At 38.7% G+C, this 25,762-nt stretch overlaps 2 protein-coding genes across 3 annotated transcripts in view; both read left to right on the top strand.

The window, feature by feature from the left end:
• LOC110518414 (NACHT, LRR and PYD domains-containing protein 1b allele 3) overlaps window positions 1–25,762 on the top strand; it is a 309,469-nt gene that overhangs the window by 220,001 nt on the left and 63,706 nt on the right. The window lies entirely within an intron of this gene.
• Window positions 4,783–25,762, top strand: part of LOC110511093 (NACHT, LRR and PYD domains-containing protein 1a) — a 46,441-nt gene continuing 25,461 nt past the window's right edge. For both annotated transcript variants that reach the window (XM_036948915.1, XM_036948914.1), the window contains exon 1: window positions 4,783–4,860. In XM_036948915.1, coding sequence (XP_036804810.1) covers window positions 4,852–4,860 — 9 coding nt within the window. In that variant the 5' untranslated portion in view covers window positions 4,783–4,851. The remainder of the gene's footprint in view (window positions 4,861–25,762) is intronic.

Raw genomic sequence — 25,762 nt, 5'->3', positions numbered from 1 at the left:
TGCTATTCTCTGTTCTCCTCAGCAAGTTTTCACACAATTGGGATCCTATAGAGTAACAGGATGTGTCACATACTGTGGTTTCACCCAGTCTGATGACTTGAACAGACAAGGATGATCTGTATCAGTATAGAAACACAAGAGACAGTTCTCTAAGGTTAGTACAGAATAGACAGAGCCTAGTTTGTCATGTTCACTTCTGTATCAAATCAAATGTATTTATATAGCCCTTCGTACATCAGCTGATATCTCAAAGTGCTGTACAGAAACCCAGCCTAAAACCCCAAACAGCAAGCAATGCAGGTGTAGAAGCACGGTGGCTAGGAAAAACTCCCTAGAAAGGCCAAAACCTAGGAAGAAACCTAGAGAGGAACCAGGCAGGCTATGTGGGGTGGCCAGTCCTCTTCTGGCTGTGCCGGGTGGAGATTGTAACAGAACATGGCCAAGATGTTCAAATGTTCATAAATGACCAGCATGGTCAAATAATAATAATCACAGGCAGCAGTTGAAACTGGAGTAGCAGCACGGCCAGGTGGACTGGGGACAGCAAGGAGTCATGTCAGGTAGTCCTGAGGCATTGTCCTAGGGCTCAGGTCCTCCGAGAGAGAGAAAGAAAGAATTAGAGAGAGCATGCTTAAATTCACACAGGACACAGGATAGGACAGGAGAAGTACTCCAGATATAACAAACTGACCCTAGCCCCCCGACACATAAACTACTGCAGCATGAATACTGGAGGCTAAGACAGGAGGGGTCAGAAGACACTGTGGCTCCATCTGAGGACACCCCCGGACAGGGCCAAACAGGAAGGATATAACCCCACCCACTTTGCCAAAGCACAGCCCCCACACCACTAGAGGGATATTTTCAACCACCAACATACCATCCTGAGACAAGGCCGAGTATAGCCCACAAAGATCTCCGCCACGGCACAAACCAAGGGGGGGCGCCAACCCAGACAGGAAGATCACATCAGTGACTCAACCCACTCAAGTGACGCACCCCTCCTAGGGACGGTATGAAAGAGCCCTAGTAAGCCAATGACTCAGCCCCTGTAATAGGGTTAGAGGCAGAGAATCCCAGTGGAAAGAGGGGAACCGGCCAGGCAGAGACAGCAAGGGCGGTTCGTTGCTCCAGAGCCTTTCCGGTCACCTTCACACTCCTGAGCCAGACTACACTCAATCATATGACCCACTGAAGAGATTAGTCTTCAGTAAAGACTTAAAGGTTGAGACCGAGTTTGCGTCTCTCACATGGGTAGGCAGACCATTCCATAAAAATTGAGCTCTATAGGAGAAAGCCCTGCCTCCAGCTGTTTGCTTAGAAATTCTAGGGACAATTAGGAGGCCTGCGTCTTGTGACCGTAGCGTACGTGTAGGTATGTACGGCAGGACCAAATCAGAGAGATAGGTAGGCCCATGTAATGCTTTGTAGGTTAGCAGTAAAACCTTGAAATCAGCCCTTGCCTTGACAGGAAGCCATTGTAGGGAGGCTAGCACTAATTTTTTGGTTCTAGTCAGGGTTCTAGCAGCCGTATTTAGCACTAACTGAAGTTCATTTAGTGCTTTATCCGGGTAGCCGGAAAGTAGAGCATTGCAGTAGTCTAATCTAGAAGTGACAAAAGCATGGATTAATTTTTCTGCATCATTTTTAGACAGAAAGTTTCTGATTTTTGCAATGTTACGTAGATGGAAAAAAGCTGTCTTTGAAACAGTCTTGATATGTTCTTCAAAAGAGAGATCAGAGAGAGGAGATACAATAGGTTGTAGAGCTGGTGAGAGATAAATGTGTGTGTGAGCAGTTCTTGTATTTTGCTTCATAAATGGAACCCTATTCCCTCATAAATGGCACCCTATTCCCTTATAAATGGCACCCTATTCCCTTATAAATGGCACCCTATTCCCTTATAAATGGCACCCTATTCCATTATAAATGGCACCCTATTCCCTTATAAATGGCACCCTATTCCCTTATAAATGGCACCCTATTCCCTTATAAATGGCACCCTATTCCCTTATAAATGGCACCCTATTCCTTTATAAATGGCACCATATTCCCTTATAAATGGCACCCTATTCCCTTGTAAATGGCACCCTATTCACATTACCGTCTCTGGTTAAACAAACACTATATCAAAAAAAATCTAAGTTTATATGTCACATGCACATCATACAGAAGGTCAAACTCTACAGTGAAATAGTTACTTGCATAGTTGAGTCTTTTGTGTAGACATGTAGCTACCTAGCTATACAATGAACCATAATAACAATTCATAACATTACTTCTCTACATGTAGGTTCAATTTTAGCTTGCTAGCTAACATTAGGCTATAACTAGCAATGCAAAGGGATCTGTGATAGGAATAATATTAGTACACAGATCATACGTTAGATAGTGAGCCAGCCTGCCAGCGAACATTAGCTAGCTAACAGTACACATTAACTTGCAATGAAAACAACTTTCTGACAAAATTAGAAACATATGAGGTCTGAAAATGTATCTAGCTAGACTCTCTTACCCATATACATGGACGAACATTTCTCCCTCTCTGTCACAGGTGCAATAGTTGCACTTAGTTTGAAGATGTAATCCGGAGGCAAGTGTTTTTTGCAATTATTTTTGATATCGTTAAAAAAGTTGCGTTAGAAATGATTACCCACAGATAATGAGCAGCTCATGTTATAGACAGAAGCGTGCTACATGGCAGAACAATCCGAAATCATCTCTTGGCATGTCCAGCACATCTACCATCTCATCCGATAATGGCTACCGGGAAGGTTCCTTACTTTTCCGTGGATAAACCAACTAGGCTTGTCATTTAAATTATGTGTGAAACGGATATGTTCTTTATTGTTAAATATTACGAAAATTGTATTTTTGAATTTTGCGCTCTGCAATTTCACTGGATGTTGTCAAATCACAAATAAACAGATATATGTTATTACCTCACAGTACATGTTTTTGTCACTGTGTTCTTGACATGTCGCACAAAGTACACCAACAATTGGCCTAGGAGACATGTTTCATTTCCTGTTTAATGTTCTGGGTTTATTTGAATTTCTTATTTAGGGGGTTTATTTTAATCTATTTCTTGTTTAGTCGCTTGTGGGGTTTAGCGCTTATTTATAATGCGGCTGGGCTGTCCAATAAACCCCGGACATTTCTGTTTCATAGACAACAGCCCTAAGCTCACTACAACAGGGGTGGGGGAGATACTCTTTGAAATGTTCAAACACATTTCCCAGTTCAACGAGGTCCCTACACAACAATCATCATGACAGCTTCAAAGGAACTGATGCACTATCTGGTTTAATAAACATTCACTCTAAGGCGTGAGAACTTCCTGACAGGATGTACTTATATGGGCACCCCCTAGAGTACGTGATAACTTCCCGCCAGGATGTCCTGACAGGCATTCCTGTTTCATAGACAACAGCCAGTGGTCACTAAGGTCACTACAACAGGGGTGGGGGAGATACTCTTTGAAATGTTGAAACACATTTCCCAGTTCAACGAGGTCCCTACACAACAATCATCATGACAGCTTCAAAGGAACCGATGCACTATCTGGTTATATAAACACTCAGTCTAAGGCGTGATAACTTCCCGCCAGGATGTCTTGCAGGAAGCCCATATATGGGCATACACACGTGACCTTGACATAGGGTCATAAATCACACGTTTGACGTGTGCCGTCTACTGTATTCTCTCTTAGGATGTGTCACATTCTGTGGTTTCACACAGTCTCATGACTAGAACAGACAAGTACAAACTGTATCAGTATAGACACACAAAAGAGACCGTTCTCTAAGGTTAGTACAGAATAGACAGAGCCTAGTTTGTCATGTTCACCTCTGTAGAGAGGTGATACAATAGGTAGTAGAGCAGGTGAGAGATTAATGTGTGTGAGCAGTTCTTGTATTTTGCTTCATAAATGGCATCCTATTCTATTATAAATGGCACCCTATTCCCTTATAAATGGCACCCTATTCCCTTATAAATGGCACCCTATTCCCTTATAAATGGCACCCTATTCCCTTATAAATGGCACCCTATTCCCTTATGAATGGCACCCTATTCCCTTATGAATGGCACCCTATTCCCTTATGAATGGCACCCTATTCCCTTATGAATGGCACCCTATTCCCTTATAAATGGCACCCTATTCCCTTATAAAGGGCACCCTATTCCCTTATAAATGGCACCCCATTCTCTTATAAATGGCACCCTGTTCCCTTATAAATGGCACCCCATTCTCTTATAAATGGCACCCTATTCCCTTATAAATGGCACCCTATTCCCTTATAAATGGTACCCTATTCCCTTATAAATGGCACCCTATTCCCTTATAAATGGCACCCTATTCCCTTATAAATGGCACCCTATTCCCTTATAAATGGCACCCTATTCCCTTATAAATGGCACCCCATTCTCTTATAAATGGCACCCTATTCCCTTATAAATGGCACCCCATTCTCTTATAAATGGCACCCTATTCCCTTATAAATGGCACCCTATTCCCTTATAAATGGTACCCTATTCCCTTTAAATGGAACCCTATTCTCTTTAAATGGCACCCCATTCTCTTAGAAATGGCACCCTATTCTATTATAAATGGCACCCTATTCTGTTATAAATGGCACCCTATTAACTTTGTAGTACACTATTTTTGACCATAGGACATAAGGAAACATTAGTGAACTATGTAGGAGGTGCCATTTGAGACATACACAGCTGTGTCTCCTGTTTCATTAAAGCATTGTTGACAGTCACTCTGTTGTCATTGACAGTAAAGCAGAGTTGAAGATCACTAGTCCAACATAGACTCTGAGAACAACAAGGTTAACTTCTGTTATGAGAAAGGTAAGAATCTTTATTTTCTAAATCTCTTTATTCATGTGCACCTCACTAAAGTTAAGTAATGAGCTAAAGTACAATGTCAAGAATGCTATGTATTTAAAACGTTGAGTTATTATTTAAAAAGTTGTTGTTTTTATTTGTACATTATTTTTATTAGAATATTCAAAGTTATTCAGAACTAATACACACCTCAGAAATATCTGTTAGATACAACAGGTAGAATTTGTATTTGTTCTTGATCCACATTAGTTCCTGTCAAGGCAGCAGCTACTCTTCCTGGGGTCCAGTCATGATTACCCAATTATATACAATAAAACAGTACTTCACACAACACATTATTACACACTACTCTACCACAACATATCTACAATACAATACATTATTACACACTCCTCTACCACAACATATCTACAATACAACACATTATTACACACTACTCTACTACAACATATCTACAATACAATACATTATTACACACTACTCTACCACAACATATCTACAATACAACACATTATTACACACTACTCTACCACAACATATATACAATACATTATTACACACTCCTCTACCACAACATATCTACAATACAACACATTATTACACACTACTCTACCACAACATATCTATAATACATTATTACACACTCCTCTACCACAACATATCTATAATACATTATTACACACTACTCTACCACAACATATCTACAATACATTATTACACATTACAATACTACAACACATTATTACACACTACTCTACCACAACATATCTACAATACAACACATTATTACACACTACTCTACCACAACACATCTACAATACAACACATTATTACACACTACTCTACCACAACATATCTACAACACAACACATTATTACACACTACTCTACCACAACATATCTACAATACAACACATTATTACACACTACTCTACCACAACATATCTACAATACATTATTACACACTACTCTACCACAACATATCTACAATACATTATTACACACTACTCTACCACAACATATCTACAATACAACACATTATTACACACTACTCTACCACAACATATCTACAATACAACACATTATTACACACTACTCTACCACAACATATCTACAATACAATACATTATTACACACTACTCTACCACATCATATCTACAATACAACACATTATTACACACTACTCTACCACAACATATCTACAATACAACACATTATTACACACTACTCTACCACAACACATCTACAATACAACACATTATTACACACTACTCTACCACAACACATCTACAATACAACACATTATTACACACTACTCTACCACAACACATCTACAATACAACACATTATTACACACTACTCTACCACATCATATCTACAACACATTATTACACACTACTCTACCACAACATATCTACAATACAACACATTATTACACACTACTCTACTACAACATATCTACAATACAATACATTATTACACACTACTCTACCACAACATATATACAATACATTATTACACACTACTCTACTACAACATATCTACAATACATTATTACACACTACTCTACCACATCATATCTACAATACATTATAACACACTACTCTACCACAACATATCTACAATACATTATAACACACTACTCTACCACAACACATTATTACACAATACTCTACCACAACATATCTACAATACATTATAACACACTACTCTACCACAACACATTATTACACACTACTCTACCACAACATATCTACAACACATTATTACACACTACTCTACTACAACACATTATTACACACTACTCTACTACAACATATCTACAATACAATACATTATTACACACTACTCTACCACAACATATATACAATACATTATTACACACTACTCTACTACAACATATCTACAATACATTATTACACACTACTCTACCACATCATATCTACAATACATTATAACACACTACTCTACCACAACATATCTACAATACATTATAACACACTACTCTACCACAACACATTATTACACACTACTCTACTACAACATATCTACAATACAATACATTATTACACACTACTCTACCACAACATATATACAATACATTATTACACACTACTCTACTACAACATATCTACAATACATTATTACACACTACTCTACCACATCATATCTACAATACATTATAACACACTACTCTACCACAACATATCTACAATACATTATTACACACTACTCTACCACAACACATTATTACACACTACTCTACCACAACATATCTACAATACATTATTACACACTACTCTACTACAACATATCTACAATACAACACATTATTACACACTACTCTACCACAACATATCTACAATACATTATTACACACTACTCTACCACAACATATCTACAATACAACACATTATTACACACTACTCTACCACAACACATCTACAATACATTATTACACACTACTCTACCACAACATATCTACAATACATTATTACACACTACTCTACTACAACATATCTACAATACATTATTACACACTACTCTACTACAACATATCTACAATACAACACATTATTACACACTACTCTACCACAACATATCTACAATACATTATTACACACTACTCTACCACATCATATCTACAATACAACACATTATTACACACTACTCTACCACAACATATCTACAACACATTATTACACACTACTCTACCACAACATATCTACAATACAACACATTATTACACACTACTCTACCACAACATATCTACAATACAACACATTATTACACACTACTCTACCACAACATATCTACAATACAACACATTATTACCCACTACTCTACCACAACATATATACAATACATTATTACACACTACTCTACCACAACATATCTACAATACATTATTACACACTACTCTACCACAACATATCTACAATACAACACATTATTACACACTACTCTACCACAACATATCTACAATACATTATTACACACTACTCTACCACAACATATCTACAATACAACACATTATTACACACTACTCTACCACAACACATTATTACACACTACTCTACCACAACATATCTACAATACAACACATTATTACACACTACTCTACCACATCATATCTACAATACAACACATTATTACACACTCCTCTACCACAACATATCTACAATACAACACATTATTACACACTACTCTACCACAACACATTATTACACACTACTCTACCACAACATATCTACAATACAACACATTATTACACACTACTCTACCACAACATATCTACAATACATTATTACACACTACAATACTACAACACATTATTACACACTACTCTACCACAACATATCTATAATACATTATTACACACTACTCTACTACAACATATCTACAATACATTATTACACACTACAATACTACAACACATTATTACACACTACTCTACCACAACATATCTATAATACATTATTACACACTACTCTACCACAACATATCTACAATACAACACATTATTACACACTACTCTACCACAACATATCTACAATACAACACATTATTACCCACTACTCTACCACAACATATCTACAATACAACACATTATTACACACTACTCTACCACAACATATCTACAATACAACACATTATTACACACTACTCTACTACAACATATCTACAATACAACACATTATTACACACTACTCTACTACAACATATCTACAATACATTATTACACACTACTCTACTACAACATATCTACAATACATTATTACACACTACTCTACCACAACATATCTACAATACATTATTACACACTACTCTACCACAACATATCTACAATACATTATTACACACTACTCTACCACAACATATCTACAATACATTATTACACACTACTCTACCACAACATATCTACAATACATTATTACACACTACTCTACTACAACATATCTACAATACATTATTACACACTACTCTACTACAACATATCTACAATACAACACATTATTACACACTACTCTACCACAACATATCTACAATACATTATTACACACTACTCTACCACATCATATCTACAATACAACACATTATTACACACTACTCTACCACAACATATCTACAACACATTATTACACACTACTCTACCACAACATATCTACAATACAACACATTATTACACACTACTCTACCACAACATATATACAATACATTATTACACACTACTCTACCACAACATATCTACAATACATTATTACACACTACTCTACCACAACATATCTACAATACAACACATTATTACACACTACTCTACCACAACATATCTACAATACATTATTACACACTACTCTACCACAACATATCTACAATACAACACATTATTACACACTACTCTACCACAACACATTATTACACACTACTCTACCACAACATATCTACAATACAACACATTATTACACACTACTCTACCACATCATATCTACAATACAACACATTATTACACACTCCTCTACCACAACATATCTACAATACAACACATTATTACACACTACTCTACCACAACACATTATTACACACTACTCTACCACAACATATCTACAATACAACACATTATTACACACTACTCTACCACAACATATCTACAATACATTATTACACACTACTCTACCACAACACATCTACAATACAACACATTATTACACACTACTCTACCACAACACATCTACAATACAATACATTATTACACACTACAATACTACAACACATTATTACACACTACTCTACCACAACATATCTATAATACATTATTACACACTACTCTACTACAACATATCTACAATACATTATTACACACTACAATACTACAACACATTATTACACACTACTCTACCACAACATATCTATAATACATTATTACACACTACTCTACCACAACATATCTACAATACAACACATTATTACCCACTACTCTACCACAACATATCTACAATACAACACATTATTACACACTACTCTACCACAACATATCTACAATACAACACATTATTACACACTACTCTACTACAACATATCTACAATACAACACATTATTACCCACTACTCTACCACAACATATCTACAATACAACACATTATTACACACTACTCTACCACAACATATCTACAATACAACACATTATTACCCACTACTCTACCACAACATATCTACAATACAACACATTATTACACACTACTCTACCACAACATATCTACAATACAACACATTATTACACACTACTCTACTACAACATATCTACAATACAACACATTATTACACACTACTCTACTACAACACATTATTACACACTACTCTACCACAACATATCTACAATACAACACATTATTACACACTACTCTACCACATCATATCTACAATACAACACATTATTACACACTACTCTACTACAACACATTATTACACACTACTCTACCACAACATATCTACAATACAACACATTATTACACACTCCTCTACCACAACATATCTACAATACATTATTACACACTACTCTACCACAACATATCTACAATACAACACATTATTACACACTACTCTACCACAACACATTATTACACACTACTCTACCACATCATATCTACAATACAACACATTATTACACACTACTCTACTACAACATATCTACAATACATTATTACACACTACTCTACCACAACATATCTACAATACAACACATTATTACACACTACTCTACCACAACATATCTACAACACAACACATTATTACACACTACTCTACTACAACACATTATTACACACTACTCTACCACAACACATTATTACACACTCCTCTACCACAACACATCTACAATACAATACATTATTACACACTACTCTACCACAACATATCTACAATACAACACATTATTACACACTCCTCTACCACAACATATCTACAACACATTATTACACACTACTCTACTACAACATATCTACAATACAACACATTATTACACACTACTCTACCACAACATATCTACAATACAACACATTATTACACACTACTCTACCACAACATATCTACAATACATTATTACACACTACTCTACCACAACACATTATTACACACTACTCTACCACAACATATCTACAACACATTATTACACACTACTCTACCACAACACATTATTACACACTACTCTACCACAACATATCTACAATACATTATTACACACTACTCTACTACAACATATCTACAATACAACACATTATTACACACTACTCTACCACAACACATTATTACACACTACTCTACCACAACATATCTACAATACAACACATTATTACACACTACTCTACCACAACACATTATTACACACTACTCTACCACAACATATCTACAATACAACACATTATTACCCACTACTCTACCACAACATATCTACAACACATTATTACACACTACTCTACCACATCATATCTACAATACAACACATTATTACACACTACTCTACCACAACATATCTACAACACATTATTACACACTACTCTACCACAACATATCTACAATACAACACATTATTACACACTACTCTACCACAACATATATACAATACATTATTACACACTACTCTACCACAACATATCTACAATACATTATTACACACTACTCTACCACAACATATCTACAATACAACACATTATTACACACTACTCTACCACAACATATCTACAATACATTATTACACACTACTCTACCACAACATATCTACAATACAACACATTATTACACACTACTCTACCACAACACATTATTACACACTACTCTACCACAACATATCTACAATACAACACATTATTACACACTACTCTACCACATCATATCTACAATACAACACATTATTACACACTACTCTACCACAACATATCTACAATACATTATTACACACTACTCTACCACAACATATCTGCAACACATTATTACACACTACTCTACCACATCATATCTACAATACATTATTACACACTACTCTACCACAACATATCTGCAACACATTATTACACACTACTCTACCACATCATATCTACAATACATTATTACACACTACTCTACTACAACACATTATTACACACTACTCTACCACAACATATCTACAATACATTATTACACACTACAATACTACAACACATTATTACACACTACTCTACCACAACATATCTATAATACATTATTACACACTACTCTACTACAACATATCTACAATACATTATTACACACTACAATACTACAACACATTATTACACACTACTCTACCACAACATATCTATAATACATTATTACACACTACTCTACCACAACATATCTACAATACAACACATTATTACACACTACTCTACCACAACATATCTACAATACAACACATTATTACCCACTACTCTACCACAACATATCTACAATACAACACATTATTACACACTACTCTACCACAACATATCTACAATACAACACATTATTACACACTACTCTACCACAACACATTATTACACACTACTCTACCACAACATATCTACAATACAACACATTATTACACACTACTCTACCACATCATATCTACAATACAACACATTATTACACACTACTCTACTACAACACATTATTACACACTACTCTACCACAACATATCTACAATACAATACATTATTACACACTACTCTACCACAACATATCTACAATACAACACATTATTACACACTCCTCTACCACAACATATCTACAATACATTATTACACACTACTCTACCACAACATATCTACAATACAACACATTATTACACACTACTCTACCACATCATATCTACAATACAATACATTATTACACACTACTCTACCACAACACATTATTACACACTACTCTACCACATCATATCTACAATACAACACATTATTACACACTACTCTACTACAACATATCTACAATACATTATTACACACTACTCTACCACAACATATCTACAATACAACACATTATTACACACTACTCTACCACAACATATCTACAACACAACACATTATTACACACTACTCTACTACAACACATTATTACACACTACTCTACCACAACACATTATTACACACTCCTCTACCACAACACATCTACAATACAACACATTATTACACACTACTCTACCACAACACATTATTACACACTACTCTACTACAACATATCTACAATACAACACATTATTACACACTACTCTACCACAACATATCTACAACACATTATTACACACTACTCTACCACAACACATTATTACACACTACTCTACCACAACACATTATTACACACTACTCTACCACATCATATCTACAATACAACACATTATTACACACTACTCTACTACAGCATATCTACAATACAACACATTATTACACACTACCACAACATATCTACAACACATTATTACACACTACTCTACCACAACATATCTACAATACAACACATTATTACACACTACTCTACTACAACATATCTACAATACAACACATTATTACACACTACTCTACCACAACATATCTACAATACAACACATTATTACACACTACTCTACCACAACATATCTACAATACATTATTACACACTACTCTACCACAACATATCTACAATACAACACATTATTACCCACTACTCTACCACAACACATTATTACACACTACTCTACCACATCATATCTACAATACAACACATTATTACACACTCTACCACAACATATCTACAATACAACACATTATTACACACTACTCTACTACAACATATCTACAATACAACACATTATTACACACTACTCTACCACATCATATCTACAATACATTATTACACACTACTCTACCACATCATATCTACAATACAACACATTATTACACACTACTCTACCACAACACATCTACAATACAACACATTATTACACACTACTCTACCACAACATATCTACAATACATTATTACACACTACTCTACCACAACATATCTACAATACATTATTACACACTACTCTACTACAACATATCTACAATACATTATTACACACTACTCTACTACAACACATCTACAATACATTATTACACACTACTCTACTACAACATATCTATAATACATTATTACACACTACTCTACCACAACACATTATTACACACTACTCTACTACAACATATCTACAATACAACACATTATTACACACTACTCTACTACAACATATCTACAATACAACACATTATTACACACTACTCTACCACAACATATCTATAATACATTATTACACACTACTCTACTACAACATATCTATAATACATTATTACACACTACTCTACTACAACATATCTATAATACATTATTACACACTACTCTACCACAACACATTATTACACACTACTCTACTACAACATATCTACAATACATTATTACACACTCCTCTACCACAACATATCTACAACACATTATTACCCACTACTCTACCACAACATATCTACAATACATTATTACACACTACTCTACCACAACATATCTACAATACGACACATTATTACCCACTACTCTACCACAACATATCTACAATACATTATTACCCACTACTCTACTACAATACATTATTACCCACTACTCTACTACAATACATTATTACACACTCCTCTACCACAACATATCTACAACACATTATTACACACTACTCTACCACAACATATCTACAATACATTATTACACACTACTCTACCACAACACATTATGACACATTACTCTACCACAACACATTAGTACCCACTACAATACCACAACATATCTACAATACAAAATCAATAATAGAGAAAGTAACAATATTAAAATGTATGTGTGTCTGTGTGCCAGTGTGTTTGTCTTTTTACAGTCCAAGCTGTTCGGTAAAGTGTAGATTTATCTGGTTTTACTGCTTGACTGAGTTACAGGATGTGGAAGAGATGTAATCATGGCTCTGTGTAGTACTGTATGTTTCCGTAGTCTGTCCTGGACTTCGGTATTGTGAAGAGACCTCCTGTGTCATGTCTTGTGGGGTTTGTATGGGTGTCTGAGCTGTGCACTAGTCACTTAACCAGACAGTTCGGTTATTAATTAAGCTCTGAAATGTCAATATATCAATAGTTCTCACAAAGACAAGTAGTGATGCAGTCAATCTCTCCTGTACTTTGAGCCTGGAGAGGTTGACATGCATATTATTAATGTTGGCTCTCAGTGTACATTTAAGGGCCAGACGAGATGCTCTGTTCAGGGCCAATTGTAATTTGCCTACTTCCCTCTTTCATATGACTGGAAAGTATTCCAGGTGTGACCAAACTAGGGCCTGTAGAACTTGGTTTGTTTATATATAATGTCAGGAATGCAGAGCATCACTTTATTACTTATTACAGACCTCTCCCCATCTTAGTTACCATGGCATCAATATGGTTTGACCATGAACATTTACAATCCAGGGTTAAACCAAGCAGTTTAGTCTCCACAACTTTCTCAATTTCCACATTATTCATCACAAGATTTCGTTGAGGTTTAGGGTTTAGTGGATGGTTTGTCCCAAATACAATGCTTTTAGTTTTTGAAAATATTTAGTTCTAGCTGATTACTTGCCCCCCGTTCTTAAACTGACAGCAGCTATTTGTTAAGTGTTGCAGGGATTTAACTTGCTGTGGTAGCTGATGTGTATAATGTTGAGGCATCACCATAAATAGATACGCAGGCTTCACTCAGAACCAGTGGCAGGTCATCAGTAAAGATTTAAAAGATAAGGGGTCTAATAAACTACCCTGGGAAATGTTTGACTCTACCTGGATTATGTTGGAGATGCTCCCATTAAAAAACACCCTCTGTGTTCTTTTAGACAGGTAACTCTCAATCCACAATATAGCAGGGGATATAAAGCCCTGACACATAGCTTGTTCAGCTAGATTGTGATCCATAATACTGAAGTCTAACAAAACAACTCCCATAAGCTTTTTATTATCAATTTCATTCAACCAATCATCAGTCATCTGTGTAAGTGCTGTACATGTTCAGTGTCTCTCCCTATTAGCATACTGAAAGTCAGTTGTTAATTTGTTTACTGTGAAATACATTTGTATCTGGTCAAACAATCTTTTCCCAAAGTTTGCAAAGGGTTGATAGCAGGCTGATTGGTCAGCTGATTGGGGCGGCAGGGTAGCCTGGTGGATAGAGCGTTGGACTAGTAACCGGAAGGTTTCAAGTTCAAACCCCCAAGCTGACAAGGTACAAATCTGTCGTTCTGCCCCTGAACAGGCAGTTAACCCTCTATTCCTAGGCCGTCATTGAAAATAAGAATTTGTTCTTAACTGACTTGCCTAGTTAAATAAATAAATAAATTGGTCAGTCATCAACAGGTGCTTTGCTATTCATGTTTGCGGAATGATTTTTGCTTCCCTCCAGGTCTGAGGACACACACTTTCCTGTAGCTTAGAGTAAAGAGATGGCAAATAGGTAGTAGAGGTCATTAGGGTCGTTGGGTACTCTATCTGTTGACACAATGATGAAAATAATCATGGCCTCTAAACCTTCAGGCTGCATACTGGACCCTATTCCAACTAAACTACTGAAAGAGCTGCTTCCTGTGCTTGGCCCTCCTATGTTGAACATAATAAACGGCTCTCTATCCACCGGATGTGTTCCAAACTCACTAAAAGTGGCAGTAATAAAGCCTCTCTTGAAAAAGCCAAACCTTGACCCAGAAAATAATGTAAAAACAATGTATACGAAATGCTTCAGTCTGGTTTTAGACTCCATCACAGCACTGAGACTGCACTTGTGGTAAGGTGGTAAATTACCTTTTATTGGCATCAGACCGAGGCTCTGCATCTGTCCTCGTGCTCCTAGACCTTAGTGCTGCTTTTGATACCATCGATCACCAAATTCATTTGGAGAGATTGGAAACCCAAATTGGTCAACATGGACAAGTTCTGGCCTGGTTTAGATCCTATCTGTCGGAAAGATATCAGTTTGTCTCTGTGAATGGTTTGTCCTCTGACAAATCAACTGTAAATGTAGGTGTTCCTCAAGGTTCCGTTTTAGGACCACTATTGTTTTCACTATATATTTTTACCTCTTGGGGATGTCATTCGAAAACATATTGTTAACTTTCACTGCTATGCGGATGACACACAGCTGTACATTTCAATGAAACATGGTGAAGCCCCAAAATTGCCCTCAATAGAAGCCTGTGTTTCAGACATAAGGAAGTGGATGGCTGCAAACGTTCTACTTTTACACTCGGACAAAACAGAGATGCTTGTTCTAGGTCCCAAGAAACAAAGAGATCTTCTGTTGAATCTGACAATTAATCTTGATGGTTGTACAGTCGTCTCAAATAAAACTGTGAAGGACCTCGGCGTTACTCTGGACCCTGATTTCTCTTTTGACGAACATATCAAGACTGTTTCAAGGACAGCTTTTTTCCATCTACGTAACATTGCAAAAATCAGAAACTTTCTGTCCAAAAACGATGCAGAAAAATTAATCCATGCTTTTGTCACTTCTAGGTTAGACTACTGCAATGCTCTACTTTCCGGCTACCCGGATAAAGCACTAAATAAACTTCAGTTTGTGCTAAATACGGCTGCTAGAACCCTGACTAGAACCCCAAAATTTGACCATATTACTCTAGTGCTAGCCTCCCTACACTAGCTTCCTGTTAAAGCAAGGGCTGATTTCAAGGTTTTACTGCTAACCTACAAAGCATTACATGGGCTTGCTCCTACCTATCTTTCTGATTTGGTCCTGCCGTACATACCTACACGTACGCTACGGTCACAAGACACAGGCCTCCTAATTGTCCCTAGAATTTCTAAGCAAACAGCTGGAGGCAGGGCTTTCTCCTATAGAGCTCCATTTTTATGGAATGGTCTGCCTACCCATGTGAGAGACGCAGACTCGGTCTCAACCTTTAAGTCTTTACTGAAGACTCATCTCTTCAGTGGGTCATATGATTGAGTGTAGTCTGGCCCAGGAGTGTGAAGGTGAACGGAAAGGCTCTGGAGCAACGAACCGCCCTTGCTGTCTCTGCCTGCCCGGTTCCCCTCTCTCCACTGGGATTCTCTGCCTCTAACTCTATTACAGGGGCTGAGTCACTGGCTTACTGGTGCTCTTTCATGCCATCCCTAGGAGGAGTGCGTCACTTGAGTGGGTTGAGTCACTGACGTGATCTTCCTGTCTGGGTTGGCGCCACCCTTGGGTTGTGCCGTGGCGGAGGTCTTTGTGGGCTATACTCGGACTTGTCTCAGGATGGTAAGTTGGTGGTTGAAGATATCCCTCTAGTGGTGTGGGGACTGTGCTTTGGGAAAGTGGGTGGGGTTATATCCTTCCTGTTTGGCCCTGTCCCGGGGTATCATTGGATACCTCCTGCCTCAGCCTCCAGTATTTATGCTGTAGTAGTTTATGTGTCGGGGGGCTAGGGTCAGTTTGTTATATCTGGAGTACTTCTCCTGTCTCATCCGGTGTCCTGTGTGAATTTAAGTACACACACACACACACACACACACAGTCTCTCTCTCTTCCAGCTTGTCTTTGTGTCCCTTTATTGTGTCCTAATGTCCTTCATCCTGAGGCTAGTCTCCTTCTCTCTCTCTCCCTCCCACTCTCCTCTCTTCCTCTCTCCTCCCTTCCCCTCTCCTTCTCCCTCCCACTCTCCTTCTCACTTCCCCTCTCCTTCTCCCTTTGTCTCTCCTTCTCCCTTCGTCTCTCCTTCTCCCTTCCCCTCTCCTTCTCCCTTCCCCTCTCCTTCTCCATTCCCCTCTCAAATCAAATCAAATCAAATGTATTTATATAGCCCTTCGTACATCAGCTGATATCTCAAAGTGCTGTACAGAAACACAGCCTAAAACCCCAAACAGAAATCAATGCAGGTGTAGAAGCACGGTGGCTAGGAAAAACTCCCTAGAAAGGCCAAAACCAAGGAAGAAACCTAGAGAGGAACCAGGCTATGAGGGGTGGCCAGTCCTCTTCTGGCTGTGCCGGGTGGAGATTATAACAGAACGTGGCCAAGATGTTCAAATGTTCATAAATGACCAGCATGGTCAAATAATAATAATCATAGTAGTTGTCGAGGGTGCAGCAAGTCAGGACCTCAGGAGTAAATGTCAGTTGGCTTTTCATAGCCGATCATTAAGAGTATCTCTACCTTATTTTATCGCCCCCAGAAACCTCCTTTTACTCTCTGTTCCAGACGTTCTAAACTACCAATTCTTATTGCTTTTAGCCGCACCCTTATTCTACTCCTACTCTGTTCCTCTGGCGATGTAGAGTTGAATCCAGGCCCTGCAGTTCCTAGCTCCACTCCTATTCCCCAGGCGCTCTCTTTTGACGACTTCTGTAACCGTAATAGCCTTGGTTTCATGCATGTTAACATTAGAAGCCTCCTCCCTAAGTTTGTTCTATTCACTGCTTTAGCACACTCTGCCAACCCGGATGTTCTAGCTGTGTCTGAATCCTGGTTTAGGAAGACCACCAAAAGTTCAGAAATTTTAATTCCAAACTACAACATTTTCAGACAAGATAGAACTGCCAAAGGGGGTGGTGTTGCAATCTACTGCAAAGATAGCCTGCAGAGTTCTGTCCTACTATCCAGGTCTGTACCCAAACAATTTGAACTTCTACTTTTAAAAATCCACCTCTCTAAAAACAAGTCTCTCACCGTTGCCGCCTGCTATAGACCACCCTCTGCCCCCAGCTGTGCTCGGGACACCATATGTGAACTGATTGCCCCCCATCTATCTTCAGAGCTTGTGCTGCTAGGCGACCTAAACTGGAACATGCTTAACACCCCAGCCATCCTACAATCTAAACTTGATGCCCTCAACCTCACACAAATTATCAATTAACCTACCAGGTACCTCCCCAAAGCCTTAAACACGGGCACCCTCATAGTTATCATCCTAACCAACTTGCCCTCTAAATACACCTTTGCTGTTTTCAACCAAGATCTCAGCGATCACTGCCTCATTGCCTGCATTCGTAATGGGTCAGCGGTCAAACGACCTCCACTCATCACTGTAAAACGCTCCCTGAAACACTTCAGCGAGCAGGCCTTTCTAATCGACCTGGCCGGGGTATCCTGGAAGGATATTGATCTCATCCCGTCAGTAGAGGATGCCTGGTTATTTTTTTTAAATGCCTTCCTAACCATCTTAAATAAACATGCCCCATTCAAGAAATTTAGAACCAGGAACAGATATAGCCCTTGGTTCTCCCCAGACCTGACTGCCCTTAACCAACACAAAAACATCCTATGGCGTTCTGCATTAGCATTGAACAGCCCCCGTGATATGCAGCTGTTCAGGGAAGCTAGAAACCATTATACACAGGCAGTTAGAAAAGCCAAGGCTAGCTTTTTCAAGCAGAAATTTGCTTCCTGCAACACTAACTCAAAAAAGTTCTGGGACACTGTAAAGTCCATGGAGAATAAGAACACCTCCTCCCAGCTGCCCACTGCACTGAAGATAGGAAACACTGTCACCACTGATAAATCCACCATAATTGAGAATTTCAATAAGCATTTTTCTACGGCTGGTCATGCTTTCCACCTGGCTACTCCTACCCCGGTCAACAGCACTGCACCCCCCACAGCAACTCGCCCAAGCCTTCCCCATTTCTCCTTCTCCCAAATCTGCTCAGCTGATGTTCTGAATGAGCTGCAAAATCTGGACCCCTACAAATCAGCCGGGCTAGACAATCTGGACCCTTTCTTTCTAAAATTATCTGCCGAAATTGTTGCCACACCTATTACTAGCCTGTTCAACCTCTCTTTCGTGTCGTCTGAGATTCCCAAAGATTGGAAAGCAGCTGCGGTCATCCCCCTCTTCAAAGGGGGTGACACTCTTGACCCAAACTGCTACAGACCTATTTCTATCCTATCATGCCTTTCTAAGGTCTTCGAAAGCCAAGTCAACAAACAGATTACCGACCATTTCGAATCTCACCATACCTTCTCTGCTATGCAATCTGGTTTCAGAGCTGGTCATGGGTGCACCTCAGCCACGCTCAAGGTCCTAAATGATATCTTAACCGCCATCGATAAGAAACATTACTGTGCAGCCGTATTCATTGATCTGGCCAAGGCTTTCGACTGTGTCAATCACCACATCCTCATCGGCAGACTCGACAGCCTTGGTTTCTCAAATGATTGCCTTGCCTGGTTCACCAACTACTTCTCTGATAGAGTTCAGTGTGTCAAATCGGAGGGTCTGCTGTCCGGACCTCTGGCAGTCTCTATGGGGGTGCCACAGGGTTCAATTCTTGGACGGACTCTCTTCTCTGTATACATCAATGAGATCGCTCTTGCTGCTGGTGAGTCTCTGATCCACCTCTACGCAGACGACACCATTCTGTATACTTCTGGCCCTTCTTTGGACACTGTGTTAACAACCCTCCAGGCAAGCTTCAATGCCATACAACTCTCCTTCCGTGGCCTCCAATTGCTCTTAAATACAAGTAAAACTAAATGCATGCTCTTCAACCGATCGCTACCTGCACCTACCCGCCTGTCCAACATCACTACTCTGGACGGCTCTGACTTAGAATACGTGGACAACTACAAATACTTAGGTGTCTGGTTAGACTGTAAACTCTCCTTCCAGACCCATATCAAACATCTCCAATCCAAAGTTAAATCTAGAATTGGCTTCCTATTTCGCAACAAAGCATCCTTCACTCATGCTGCCAAACAAACCCTTGTAAAACTGACCATCCTACCAATCCTCGACTTTGGCGATGTCATTTACAAAATAGCCTCCAATACCCTACTCAACAAATTGGATGCAGTCTATCACAGTGCAATCCGTTTTGTCACCAAAGCCCCATATACTACCCACCATTGCGACCTGTACGCTCTCGTTGGCTGGCCCTCGCTTCATACTCGTCGCCAAACCCACTGGCTCCATGTCATCTACAAGACCCTGCTAGGTAAAGTCCCCTTATCTCAGCTCGCTGGTCACCATTGCATCTCCCACCTGTAGCACACGCTCCAGCAGGTATATCTCTCTAGTCACCCCCAAAACCAATTCTTTCTTTGGCCGCCTCTCCTTCCAGTTCTCTGCTGCCAATGACTGGAACGAACTACAAACATCTCTGAAACTGGAAACACTTATCTCCCTCACTAGCTTTAAGCACCAACTGTCAGAGCAGCTCACAGATTACTGCACCTGTACATAGCCCACCTATAATTTAGCCCAAACAACTACCTCTTTCCTTACTGTATTTAATTTATTTATTTATTTTGCTCCTTTGCCCCCCATTATTTTTATTTCTACTTTGCACATTCTCCCATTGCAAATCTAACATTCCAGTGTTTTATTTGCTATATTGTATTTACTTTGCCACCATGGCCTTTTTTTGCCTTTACCTCCCTTATCTCACCTCATTTGCTCACATCGTATATAGACTTGTTTATACTGTATTATTGACTGTATGTTTGTTTTACTCCATGTGTAACTCTGTGTCGTTGTATGTGTCGAACTGCTTTGCTTTATCTTGGCCAGGTCGCAATTGTAAATGAGAACTTGTTCTCAACTTGCCTACCTGGTTAAATGAAGGTGAAAAAAAAAAGAGAGAAAGTGTCACACCCTGATCTCTTTCACCTGTCTTTGTGCTTGTCTCCACCCCTCCACCTGTCTCCACAGGTGTCACCCATCTTCCCCATTATCCCCTGTGTATTTATACCTGTGTCTTCTGTTAATCTTTTGCTAGTTTGTTTTGTTCCTCAAGTCTACCGGCGGTTTCCCCCTTGCTCCTGTCTATCTCTATAGTTCCTGTTTTCTACCTTTCCCGGTTTGGACCATTCTGACTACCCTGACCCTGAGCCAGCCTGCCGTTCTGTACCTTTCGGAGTCTGATCTGTGTAACGGACCACTGCCTGCCCTTGACCTGTCGATTGTCCCCGTCTATGTAATAAACCTTTGTTACTTCGACACGTCTGCATCTGGGTCTTCTCCTGAAACGTGATATAAAGAGGAGATATAGAATCAGAGAGTAGAGAGAAGATACAATAGGTAGTAGAGCTAGTTAGAGATAAAGGTGTGTGTGTGTGTGTGTGTGTGTGAGTACGTGAGAAGAGTTCTTGGCAGCGTCCCAAATAAATCTATTCACTTTGTAGTACACTATTTTTGACCAGGGCACATAAGGAGACATTTGTGAACTGTGTAGGAAATAGGATGCCATTTGAGACGTACACAACTGTGTTTCCTGTTTCATCAAAGCATTGTTGACACTTTCACTCTCTTGTCATTGACAGTAAATCAGGGTTGAAATCAGGTTTGAGGTTCCTCAGTCATAAATAGACTGAGAAAAACAAAATAAATAAATAATAAATTCTGGTAGCAGGAATGTAAGAATCTTTATTTTATAAATCTCTCCATTCATATGCACCTCACTAAAGTTAAGTTATGATCTATAATAGAATGTCTAGACTGCTATATAATTGAAACATCGAGTTATTATTTTATTCATTACAAAAAGTTAGAGTTTTTAAATTTGCACTACTCTACCACAACATATCTACAATACATTATTACACACGACTCTACCACAACATATCTACAATACAACACATTATTACACACTACTCTACCACAACATATCTACAATACAACACATTATTACACACTACTCTACCACAACATATCTACAATACAACACATTATTACACACTACTCTACCACAACATATCTACAACACAACACATTATTACACACTACTCTACTACAGCATATCTACAATACAACACATGATTACCCACTACTTCCAGCTTATACATACTTTATATTTTTCATGGACACAATGTATTTTACAATAGTTATCTTTTGTTTGTTTTTAGTCCCATCCTTCAGCTACCCTCAACCTTTACCATCTATCTCTGATCACCACCCAGTCCCATCCTTCAGCTACCCTCAACCCCTCCCATCTATCTCTGATCACCACCCAGTCCCATCCTTCAGCTACCCTCAACCCCTCCCATCTATCTCTGATCACCACCCAGTCCCATCCTTCAGCTACCCTCAACCCCTCCCATCTATCTCTGATCACCACCCAGTCCCATCCTTCAGCTACCCTCAACCCCTCCCATCTATCTCTGATCACCACCCAGTCCCATCCTTCAGCTACCCTCAACCCCTCCCATCTATCTCTGTTCACCATCCAGTCCCATCCTTCAGCTACCCTCAACCCCTCCCATCTATCTCTGATCACCACCCAGTCCCATCCTTCAGCTACCCTCAACCCCTCCCATCTATCTCTGATCACCACCCAGTCCCATCCTTCAGCTCCCCTCAACCCCTCCCATCTATCTCTGATCACCACCCAGTCCCATCCTTCAGCTCCCCTCAACCCCTCCCATCTATCTCTGATCACCACCCAGTCCCATCCTTCAGCTACCCTCAACCCGTCCCATCTATCTCTGATCACCACCCAATCCCATCCTTCAGCTCCCCTCAACCCCTCCCATCTATCTCTGATCACCACCCAGTCCCATCCTTCAGCTCCCCTCAACCCCTCCCATCTATCTCTGATCACCACCCAGTTTTGATTTCTATTTGCCGTATATTTTTCAATTGTGATGTTTCAAAAAAGTCTTGAACCTTTCTATTCTCATACATTCTACATATTGTAAATTAAAGATAAACATTTTTGCTAAGAGTATTATTATAACATTCATCGATTGACTATGTCTTTTAAATCACTCAGCAGTGCGATTTGCAGAGTTAGGTAATTCTGTAGCGGAATTACTTTGCTTCCGTCCAGGCCTGAGGGCACACATTTTCCTGTAGCTTATGGCAAATAGGTTGTGGAGCTAGTTAGAGATAAAGGTGTGTGTGTGTGTGTGTGTGTGTGTGTGTGTGTGTGTGTAACAATAAACTTTACAGTAAAAGAACAACATGGAGGAGAATAAAGAACGTAAAATGACCGACAACATCCATATTACTGTATCTGGTAGTTACTGTATATCATTCACTCTGCCCTCTGGTAGTTACTGTATATCTTTCACTCTGCCATCTGGTAGTTACTGTATATATTTCACTCTGCCATCTGGTAGTTACTGTATATCATTCACTCTTCCCTCTGGTAGTTACTGTATATCTTTCACTCTGCCCTCTGGTAGTTACTGTATATCATTCCCTCTGCCCTCTGGTAGTTACTGTATATCATTCACTCTGCCCTCTGGTAGTTACTGTATATCTTTCACTCTGCACTCTGGTAGTTACTGTATATCATTCACTCTGCCCTCTGGTAGTTACTGTATATCATTCACTCTGCCCTCTGGTAGTTACTGTATATCTTTCACTCTGCCCTCTGGTAGTTACTGTATATCATTCACTCTGCCCTCTGGTAGTTACTGTATATCTTTCACTCTGCCCTCTGGTAGTTACTGTATATCTTTCACTCTGCTATCTGGTAGTTACTGTATATCATTCACTCTGCCCTCTGGTAGTTACTGTATATCTTACACTCTGCCATCTGCTAGTTACTGTATATCCTTCACTCTGCACATCTGGTAGTTACTGTATATCTTTCACTCTGCCCTCTGGTAGTTACTGTATATCTTTCACTCTGCCATATAGTAGTTACTGTATATCTTTCACTCTGCCCTCTGGTAGTTACTGTATATCTTTCACTCTGCCCTCTGGTAGTTACTGTATATCTTTCACTCTGCCCTCTGGTAGTTACTGTATATCTTTCACTCTGCCATATAGTAGTTACTGTATATCTTTCACTCTGCCCTCTGGTAGTTACTGTATATCTTTCACTCTGCCATATAGTAGTTACTGTATATCTTTCACTCTGCCATATAGTAGTTACTGAATATCTTTCACTCTGCCCTCTGGTAGTTAC

This window comes from Oncorhynchus mykiss, chromosome 17 (genome assembly GCF_013265735.2).
Source record: "Oncorhynchus mykiss isolate Arlee chromosome 17, USDA_OmykA_1.1, whole genome shotgun sequence".
Lineage (NCBI taxonomy): Eukaryota > Metazoa > Chordata > Actinopteri > Salmoniformes > Salmonidae > Oncorhynchus > Oncorhynchus mykiss.
Note: the sequence above shows the minus strand (reverse complement) of the source record. Positions and strands in the feature narration are given on the sequence as shown.